Source organism: Dromiciops gliroides, chromosome X (genome assembly GCF_019393635.1).
Source record: "Dromiciops gliroides isolate mDroGli1 chromosome X, mDroGli1.pri, whole genome shotgun sequence".
Lineage (NCBI taxonomy): Eukaryota > Metazoa > Chordata > Mammalia > Microbiotheria > Microbiotheriidae > Dromiciops > Dromiciops gliroides.
In genome coordinates this window covers 83398452-83409479 of record NC_057867.1, presented here as the reverse complement: position 1 = coordinate 83409479, position 11028 = coordinate 83398452, and the positions used below count along the sequence as shown (strand labels likewise).

The window sequence follows — 11028 nt, the reverse complement described above, 5'->3', positions numbered from 1 at the left end:
GAGAAACTTACTATAAAAATTGTTGATATTACTTCATTGTCTCTGGTAACTTTAAGCAAAATGTAGTTTCCTTGATTATTTCTTTTCTTTTTTTTTTGCTGGGCAATGGGGGTTAAGTGACTTGCCCAGGTAGTAAGTCAAGTATCTGAGGTCAGATTTGAACTCAGGTACTCCTGAATTCAGGGCCGGTGCTTTATCCACTGCACACCCTAGCCACCCCCGATTATTTCTTTTAATTAGGTCTATTTTTCCTTTTGCTTTATCTGAGGTTGATTGCTATCCCTGCTTTTTTTTTTTTTACTTCAGCTGAAAGATTAGATTCTGCTCCAGCCATTTATTTTAACTCTGTGTATATCTTTCTGTTTCAAGTGTGCCTCTTGTAAACAACATACTGTTGGATTCTGGTTTCTAATTCATTCTGCTATCTGCTTCTGTTTTATGATTGAGCCCATCCCATTTATATTCAATGTTATGAGTACTGTGTATTTTCCCCCTAGCCTATTTTCTTCTTTTTATCCTGTCCCTCCTCAAATGTATGTTTTGCTTCTGACCACTGCTTCCCTTAGTCTGCTCTCCCTTTTATCATCCCTTCCATATCTATTATTCCTTTTCCCTCCTATTTCCCTATTTGAACCAATTCTGATGAGTGAGGTTCAAGAATTGTCCACCACCCCTCCCCACCATTTCCCTCTCCAGTATAAAAGCTATTCATTGCATACCTTTTGTATGTGAGAAAATGTGCCCCCTCTCTTTCCCCCTTTCCTAGTGCATCTCTCATTCTCCTTCATTTTTCCTTTTTTTTTTTTTTTTTTTTTTTTGGTGAGGCAATTGGGATTAAGTGACTTGCCCAGGGTCACACAGATAGTAAGTGTCAAGTGTCTGAGGCCGAATTTGAACTCAGGTCCTCCTGACTCCAGGGCCGGTGCTCTATCCACTGCACCACCTAGCTGCCCCACTCCTTCAATTTTTTTCAAGATTATATCAACTCACATTCATGCCCTCTGTCTATGTAGACTTCTAACTGTTCTAATAATGATAAGGTTTTTAATAAATACATCTGTCATCTTTTAGGAATTCTGATTTTTAAAGGGATTGTTTTTTAGTGAGCTTTTTTTTTTTTTTTTGCTCAGGGCAATGGGGGTTAAGTGACTTGCCCAGGGTCACACAGCTAGTAAGTGTTAAGTGTCTGAGGCCAGATTTGAACTCAGGTACTCCTGAATCCAGGGCCGGTGCTTTATCCACTGCGCCACCTAACCGCCCCCTTTAGTGAGCTTTTAAACCTCCTTTTCTATTTGGCCAATTTTGCTTTTTAAGGAGTTCTTTTCTTCAGTGAATATTTGTACCTCTTTTACTATCAGGCTGATTCTATGTTTTAAGGTATTGTTTTCTTCACCTTTTTTTTTTGTACCTCTTCTTACTAAACTGTTAATTCTCTTTTCATAATTCTCTGCCATCTTATCTTGGTTCCACCTCTAACTCGGTAGATTTTTTTTTTTTTTTTTGGTGAGGCACTTGGGGTTAATTGACTTGCCCAGGGTCACACAGCTAGTAAGTGTCAAGTGTCTGAGGCCGGATTTGAACTCAGGTCCTCATGACTCCAGGGCCAGTGCCACTTGGTAGATTTCTAGACTATCAGAGTCACTGTATCTTGCCTGGGTGACAAGATAGGTTCCCATATTACAGAGGAGGCTACAACCAGAGATTAGTGCCATTGTATTCTTATTCCATATTTTTGCATGTAAGGCCAGTGTAATCTTCCTTTTGTTAACTATTTAATGACTTGTGTGCATCATTGCATCTCTACCTCTAAACTAACATGATACTGGAATCAGAACCACTCAACATTTGGCAGAGTTGTAATTGGCATGTGACGATATAGTCTCATGGCTCACATCATGGCTGACTTGGGGAAGGAGGTGGCAAATATATCAGATGATAGGACACTGTATGGTATTTGGTCACAAGAGCCCTGCTGATCACATATAGGGTGTCCTTTTTGTAGGATAGGAAGCCGGCAGAGAGCTCAGTAGGGTCTCGAGGGGGCTTCCAGGGACAGTGCACTGAGTCCAACATTTGCTGCTGGTTGCTGTTGGCCTTCCTGCCACAGGTGGAAGAGCCAGCTTAATAAACCTGAAAGGGAAGGGAGCCTGTGCATTCAGCCTCTGGACCGAGAGCTCTTGGTTTTCAGGGACCATGTAACCAAAGCCACAAGGCAGCTACTGCAGCTGGTAGCTGTGGAAGTGAAGGGATCTATCCTGGTGGGTGTGGGCACTGACAGACCCCAGCCGGGAACCCACCCTGTGGTCTCAGACCCAGAAGATGCAGTTCCCACTGAGATCAGGCCTGAACCAGGAGAAAGGAGATTGAGAGGGGGCAGTGAGAGAGAGCCATGAGAACTCCTACCAGTGGACAGAAAGCTCCATCACTGCTCTAGGGAGAAGGGGGGCGGGGGGGTGGTGACTGCTTGCCCAGGAGGGAGGGGTGGGTGAGCTGGGGTGGTTGTAGAAGTTGAAATTGAGACCTGATGAGGCCCTGGGACAATGAAAGCCTCCTGAGGGTGTGCTCTAAAGGAGCTAAAGTGGATGTGCTTTCCACAATTGATTTGCACAGGCTGGGGGGAGCCCTGAGGATATATTCTTGTACATACCACAGACACACAGACAGAAACACACACATTTTTCAAGAAAAGACAAAATTCTGGCCCAGGTGGTTCTCTAGGCTTTTCTAGACTCTACTGCTCCCACTGGGTAGGTTGGGTTTGAAAGCCCTGATGACAGCTTCCTAGTTTCAGTCAGGGGACCACCTAGTCCAGGAGTTTGTCCCTTCTGGCTTGATCCTGAGCCCAAAGAGTTCTTTCTATTGTCTGTGCTCCCTGTCCTCAGGGAGAAAAGGCTGCCCCAGAATGGGCTTATTCTTCTTCAGGCCAAGTAAGTGCCCTAGCTCTCCCAGCTCAGAAGGCCTATGCCCTGCCTGCCAGGGTGGGGCCAAGGTGGTACCCTCTGCCCATGCTGCCTCCCTGCCAACAGTGTAGCCAACGCTGAGGATGGCCAAAGTCTCTTCCTTCTTAGGGTCCTCTTTGTCAAACCCTTGCTGAAGCCTAAGGGGTTAGCCTGGGGACTGTGGAGAGGGGTGAAGAGGAGATGTGAAGCTGATTCTAGCATCCCCCCCCACAGCATGCAGGCTCCTTTCCTGACTTGGAGCTTCCAAGGGGCTGGGCAGGTGCAGCCTTTTAGATGTGGGCTAGTGGGCTCTTTCGAGTTTTTTTATATCCATTCTAGACTGTCACTGCAGATTTGGTCCCATGCAAAGGTATCCAATGAAACGTGGCTTCTCTCTCCCTGGCATAAGAACACTCAAGTGCGAGTACTCTGGGCTCTGAGATATATCACTCACAAACATAGATGGCCCTTTAGAGAAGTGCTTCTCAAAGTTTTTGGCCTCACAACTCCTTTACCTTATTAAAAATGATGTAGGACACAAAGTGCTTTTATAAAAAACGTGGGTTATAGCAATAGGTATTTACTATATTAGAAATGAAACTTGACAATTGAAAGATGTGCATTTATTAATTTATTGTAAAATGATGATGATAAACCCATTATATATTAACATCAAATAGATCATATACATCTCACAGCTATAGATAGGAGATATTTTCTTAACCAAAGAAGAGATAGAGGTAATTACAAAATTAAAACTGGTAACTTTGATTACATGAAACTGAAAACTTTCTACACAGACAAAATGAATGCACCTAGAATAAAAAGAGAAGTGGTTGAATGGGGGAAAAGTCGGTATTAAATTTCTCTGATAAGGGTTTGGTATTGTGTGTATGTATAGACACACACACATAAGTACCTATACATACACACATATACATACATATATAAAATACAACATATATAATATATATAAATATATATATATATATAAGTCATTCTCCAATAGATAAGTGGTCAAAGGATATGAACAGGTTTCAAAGAATTTCAAAGTAGTCACAGCCATATGAAAGAATGCTGAAAATCACTAATCAAAAGAAAAATGCAAATCAAAAGAACCTTGAGGTTTTACCTCATACCCTGCAAACTGAAAAAAAAAAATGTCAAAAATGGCAATAGTCAATATTGAAGGTGTTGAAGGACAGGCACACTAATACATTGTTGGAGCTGTGAAATGTTACCACCACTTTGGAATTATGGAAAAAAAGTGACTAAAATGTCCATAACCTTTGGACCAGAGACACCATTACTGGGCTTATACCCCAGGGAAAGGGCTATGAAGTGATGCAATAGATAGAGCACTGGGCCTGAACTCAGAGAAACTCATCTTCCTGAGTTCAAATCTGGCCTCAGACACTTACTAGTGGTGTGACCTTGGCTAAGTCACTTAACCCTGTTTGCCTCCGTTTCCTCATTTGTAAAATGAGTTGGAAAAGGAAATGGCAAACCACCCCTGTATCTTTGCCAAGAAGAACCAACTGGGGCCACAAAGAGTCAGACATGACTAAAAAGACTGAAAACCACCACCCCAGGGAAGCTATATATTAAGAAATTCTTCATATACACCAAAATCTTTATAGCAGCAGTTTTTGTGATAGCAAAATTGGAAACAAAATAGATGCCCATCCACTGAAGAATGGTTAAACAAATTGTGGTACACAAATATAAAGAAAAATTACTGCGTTTTAAAAAATGTGTGCGATGGAAACAGAAGCATGGGAAGACCTACATAAGCAGAGTCAAGAAAACAATATACACAATAACTACAATAATGTAAGTGGGGGAAAACTCCTACACTCCAAAAGGATCAGAAGTGAATATAAAAAAACTAAAGATCAAGCATACCTTGAATGAAGAGATATAAGAAGACAGCCCAACCCATCCTGTCATGGATGTGGGAGGTCCACAAGTATTATACATTGTACAAGTTTTTGGACTTTTTCAATGTTCCCATCAGTTATGTTATTTTTTTTCCTCTTTAAAATAATACTATATTTGTTATATGGCATGGCTCTTTGGAAGGGGGAGGGGGAAAGTTAGTGGGGAAACCTATGAGACAAACATCAATAAAAACTTATTTTAGAAAAAGAAAAGAATTTACATCTTTCTTGCAGGGGAATTGTTTTCCTTTTTAAGTTTTGTACATTTTATCTGATGCATTTCACAACAATCTTTTGACAAGGGGGTCCCCAGGCTTCAGCATAACTCCCCAGGGATCCATGGTACCAAAAAGAGGTAAGAGGCCCTAGCATACAGCAGCTAGAAAGAAGCAAAGCAAAACCAAATCAGACCCAAGTGATCCAAAGAGAAGGCCACAGCCTTGACTGTGGGGTCAGCCTCAGACTTCTCGGTCTCAGTTGCCTGGCCACTGCAGGAGGCTCGCCTTGCATTCTGCTGGTGAAGCTATCCCCGTGTGTCCAGGCTTGGGCACGACTGGAATACTGTACTGAAGTCTTCTTACTGTCTTGATGGAGGTCCAGTGAACAGGTTTCCTTTCAGTCATAGCCCTCTCAGCACCTGGCTTCCTGGGCTTTCCCACATACAGTTAGTGGTCATTGAGACTGATGGTCAAGATGTACTGATAAAAACTCTTACAGTCAGCAGGCCCTGTGCTAAGGGCTGGAGATCAAAGGTGGCTGATGTCCTGGCACTACTCCCAACTCCCACTTAGACTAAGGAGCTGGGTCCCCAGAGCCTGGCTGCTTCGTTCCCTTAGGGCATTAAGCTTAGACTTGAGCTGATGGGGGATGTCATTCTAAGGCTGCTGAACTCAAGAGCCCCCAATAGCATGCTTCTTCCCTCCCACCATGATAATCAATTAGCCTCAACTGTTTAGCTTTTAGAAAGGTGTAATGATTATGGTGGCAGACTTGAACAATTGTTATAAATATCTCCCCCCAACTCCATCCCTCCCTTGCCCCCTCCCTTCCTCCCTCCCTCCCCCTCCCAATCTGTAACACCTTCCCTCCAGTACATCCAGATTCCAGGAATAAGTAGGCTCCAGTGTGGAGAGCATTAAGTAGCATACTCACAGGTCCTTGTAGTTCTCTTGCTGTAGTCCTCAAGAGGCTGCCCTTAGGAAAGATGTCAACTCCCATGGGTACAATTGCCACCTTGATGCAGATAATTCTTGGACCTGTTTTCCCAGCCCTATCCTCTTCTCTCACATCCCCAAGAGACTAGACTCCATTTTACCATATCCAAAAGAAAACTTGTTTTCTTTTTCCCGTCCTCAAAAATGAAACAAAATGTCCCCTCTTGCCAACTTGCCTTTTACTAGCCAGGGCAACCCATGCTCCCAATTGCACAGGTTCCCCATCTTAGTGCCATCATCAACTCCTCACTGTTTCTCACCCCATATAGCCAATCTGTAGCCAAGTTTTGTCCTTCCTAGCTTTATAATCTCTCTCCACAGCATGTCCCTCTGTCAGTCATATATAGCTGACACCCCATGACAAGGCCCTTAAGTCCTCAAGTCTGAACTAGTATACAATAGCCAGCACTGGGGCTAGAGTAAACACTTCAGAACCTATAAGATGAAACAACCAAACATTCTTTTTATTTTTTAAATCAATGCGGGTTGTTTAGTGGTGATAACTGCTTTCATTTTATTGTTTTTATTGTCTTTTTTTTTTAACAATTAGAAGATGAAGCCTTTACACTCCTCAAGAAAAAAAAAAAGGCAAGAAGTATTTAAGAAAAATTCCCTACAACAACCTGAAAATAGCAATTCAATGTAACATAAAAAAATCAAGCAAGGTTTGATTTCAAAATTTCAATAAAAATGCAAAAGGTGTAACATAACAGGTGTTCAACTTGCAAATCTAAATAGGCATTGTTTTTTAAAGAGAGGGAAAGAAAAAAAAAATTCCATTTTCTCCAGAATACACACCCCTGCACTAAATGCGCTGAACTATAACCAACTAGTAATCAACTAGTGGGAACAGAAGTTTCTAACTCAATATATATAGCCCCTCCACTTCCCTCCCAGCTTTGCAATTTGAGATGGTGGGAGGGTAGAAAATAAGGGCAGGGGAAGAAATCAAAACAAGTAACACAATTTTTTCACTCTAATTTCTACTGAAAAATGAAACACTGAGATCTGTATCTTACTACATAAAACTGCACTCATGAACAGAGTAACCTTTCAGAATTGTATTAGGGTTCACCAGAAATTGTGGAATTGTGGATGTACCTTTAGATTTTATCCAGGAAAAGAGGTTCAGTTCAAATTGGGTTATAGCCAAAATTTAGATACTGTTCATCTAGTTGGATCAGTGTCTGGAATTCCTGGGTTGCCTTGAAGAGCTGTCAATTAAAGAGCAGTATATAACTCTGTAGGAAGCATAAGGATTGAGGAAAGGTCCAGACTGTTAAATCTCCCCAGCTTCAGGCTCTTCAGAGCTCCTCCGGTCTTCTGAACGACCATTAGCACTCTCATAGGAACGTTTCTTGTCTTTTCTCTCTCTGTCACGGGGTGACCTTGAATTCCTGTCTTGGTCTCGTAATGACCTCTCTTTATCTCCAGAAGCCCTTTCTTTTGAGGATCTTCTTTTGGAGTGCTCTCTGCTCCGGTCTCTGGAGCTATGCCGACTTCTCTGGTGGCTGCGGCTACTGGAGCGTGACCTGTGATGATGCCGTTTCTCGTGGGACTTGGATCTGGTTCTCTTTCGTTCTTGGGAAGTGGAGCGAGATGGATGTCTATGATGCTCTCGGGATCTGGATCTTTTAGGATTCTTGCTATGAGATCGGGACCTTCCCAACTTCTCCCTTTCTTCTCTCTCTCTCTCTTCTCTGCGCTTCAGGCGTTCCTGATTTCTTTTCTCTTGCTTCTCAGCTACAACTCTTTTTAACTCTTGAAGTTTCTCTCTTATTTCAATAAATCCCAGGTGCAGTTTCCCCCCAAAATGATCAGCTAGTCGCCTGTCATTGTCATGAAGACCTAAATAAGCAGAACATACCTCACAGACCCGAAGTTTCTGTTGTTGGAAGCTGGAAGCTGGCATGGAATTCCGGTAGACTTCCTCTGCCTCTCTTTTCTTTGCTCGGGCTTTTTCCACTTCATCCATTACTTTCTGGGACTCCTCCACATTGCCCTCAGCTCCTAGTTGTTCTACTTTGGCTAGCAACTTACCAATTTCCTCATTAAGTTCATGGACACGTTCTGCTTTAGCTGCCACCTCAGCACTAATCTCTTCCTGAGTCTCTGCTAGTCTTTTCTTGGCCACTTCTGTTCTCCGGTCACAGTCTGCAATGAATGACTGCAGGTGATCCATTGCATCAAGCTCAAAGAAAAAGTCTTGTTCTTTGGATGCGATTTCGTAATCTGCCCTTAAAGCCAGATCATGGACCTTCAGACACTCTCCAAGATCCATCCGAGTTCCACAAAGAACATCATGAGGACAGCAGTTGAGAAGGTGACTCTTGCACACTCTGTCATCACTGAATTTGATTCGCTGGCGGGTAGTGTCTCCATCCCGGGAGGTGCCCATCAGCTGGTCCAGCATAGCACGCATCTGGGCGTGCGCGGACATGGCGGCGGCAGCGCAGGGCAAAGAGAGAACAATCCGGGGGGCTGAAGAGGACCGGAGCTCAAGCCGGGCCTCTCGGGGCTAGGGGGCGGTGGGTGGGATGAGGGGAGGTGATGTCGCCGCGCCTGCTTCCTCCAGGGGTGTAGCGAAGGGGCGGGGGCCCGGGGTCAGGGAAAAGAGTCCGGCCGGCGGCTCGTCCTTACTTCGATGTCCGGCGGAAAGCAGCGACCTCCGCTCCCGCCTCTCGCTCGGTCCTGCTCCGTCCAGTTCCCGCAGCAGAAAGGGCACGGGCCGAACAGCTAGGCGCCGCCGCCTCCGCCCGACAAAAGCCGGCCACCTCACCCCCCCATCCAGGAGCTGACGCCGCCGCTTGCCGCTCGCCGCCGCCGCTGCCGCCGGGCGCGCCGTCTACATGAGCGCGCACGCTCCTCGCGCTCACTCATTTCCCGCGGGGACTCCACCAATCGGCGTTGGACCGCAGTGCCTCCGCCCGCCCCCGCCGGGGAGGCGCTCCGCCCCGACCGCCTAGGCTAGCGTTCTTAAAGGTAAGGCCTGGAGGAGCGCGCTGTGCGGAGAGGCCGGGCCGGCCTGCTCCCCAAGTGGAGCACGCACGTCCAGACATTGGGCCCCTTTCGGCGCCCGGGGAGAGCGCGAGCTCCCTTTGGTTAATGCTGCCCCTGCACCCAGGTGGGGCGGGCGGTAGAAAAGAGCGCGCCTTTCTAAGCACAACACATTCCCCGGCGGCGCTTTGGGGGGCTGGGGACACCCCCGGCCTTCCTTATTCTGCCCGTGTAGCAACGGCACTCAGAATCAGGGCTTGGCTTGGCTTCGACTGTCCCTCTAACGCTCTTAGTTGGCACCCTGCTGTTTGTACCTGTCCTCAGATGGGCGGGGCCAGACTCTAGCATCTAGAATTTGTTCCAAAAGTATCCCTCCCATGCTTATAGGTGAGTATTGAATGCAAGTCCTTTCACCGATAAATTCCTGCAGATTCCATCATCTTTGGTGCAAAAAGGATACTTTTTTTTTTTTTTTAGTGAGGCAATTGGGGTTAAGTGACTTGCCCAGGGTCACACAGCTAGTAAGTGTCAAGTGTCTGAGGCCGAATTTGAACTCAGGTACTCCTGACTCCAGGGCCGGTGCTTTATCCACTGCGCCACCTAGCTGCCCCCAAGGATACTTTTTATAGTTCCCGCCATGTGTCATAATGAAATCCTTTCGAACTTCCTCTTGGCAGCAAAAGGCAGAGCTAGGCTAAAAGATGCACATCCATCTATTTTCAAGTGCAAGGCTCACTCTAACTTGTACAAGAAGTTGTTGCTGGTGTTTGTATAAAAACGCTGACACACAATTCCCTGGCTTTTGTCTTCATGACAGGTTCCAGTCTGCATTCACTTTCTTTCTAGATGCCAAAGGGTATGAAGACTATGGTCTGAGAACTGCAAAATTACTGAGAACTGATTCCCCACCCAGTCCCGTTTTCCCCAAACAAATGAATCGCCTTGGGCTGACCAGTCTTTGTTATTTCCAGACTCTTGACCGCTTATGGATCTCCCCCAAGCAAACTATCCTCTCCCAAAGATTCCCAAACTTACTTCCTGGACTTTAGGGTAGTTTCATAGCGCCCTCTGTTCTGTTACCTCATAAAAACTCTGTCCTTGTTTCCCATCTTTGGGTATTCCTAGCTTCCGAGCTTTGTGATACCATGAGCTAGAGTTCCTCTGCCCCATTAAAGACGTTATTTCTCCTATATTGATTGTTTCCTTAATTTCCAATGCTCAGCTACCTAAAATTTATGTCTTACACTTCCACTGTAGACATTTATTGTGTGTGGGAGAAAGCGACCATTATGATTTAATCATCTCATAAGAAGTAGATTTAATAGAACAACAAAACCTGGCTTGTAGTCAGGTAGTTGATGCCAAAAAGATAACCTGCCCCAGCAAATATTCACTTCATGTTAGCTTCATTAAACTAGAATAAGCCTTTTTTAGTTTGGTTTTGGTTTTTTTTTGCAGGGCAGTGAGGGTTAAGTGACTTGCCCAGGGTCACACAGCTAGTTAAGTGTCAAATGTCTGAGGCTGGCTTTGAACTCAGGTCCTCCTGAATCCAAGGCCAGTGCTTTATCCACTGTGCCATCTAGTTGCCCCCTCATAACCCTTCTTTAAAAACAAACTTATACCTGGGGAAGTTTGTATCTGATATTAGACAAATATCAGCACTTTTTAGATTGTTTAACCATTACTGATTTGACCTTGTATTCAAGTTAACAGTTGTTCCCATATTTTATAAATAATTTGTACATATCTTTGATCTAAACCCTGATACAGGTCACTTCATTTTGATAGATAAGGCTAAGAGTTAACTTCTATAGAGAAGTGACCTGATAAGATGGTAATATAGTATCTGACTGGTTGGCACTCAACAGCTGGACAGTTTAGTTCTATAAATTATCAGATCTATACAGGATATCTAAAGCTCAGATTTCTAAAAGCAAT

The 11028-nt window shown here is 44.6% G+C and overlaps 1 protein-coding gene across 1 annotated transcript; it reads right to left on the bottom strand.

Annotated features, from left to right (window-relative positions):
• Nucleotides 1-5948: 5948 nt before the first annotated feature.
• LOC122733678 (putative RNA-binding protein Luc7-like 2) lies at nucleotides 5949-9040 on the bottom strand. The gene has a single exon (XM_043974284.1). The coding sequence runs from the start codon at nucleotides 8531-8533 to the stop codon at nucleotides 7373-7375; it is 1161 nt and encodes a 386-aa protein (XP_043830219.1). The 5' UTR covers nucleotides 8534-9040; the 3' UTR covers nucleotides 5949-7372.
• Between the last annotated feature and the right edge of the window lie 1988 nt (nucleotides 9041-11028).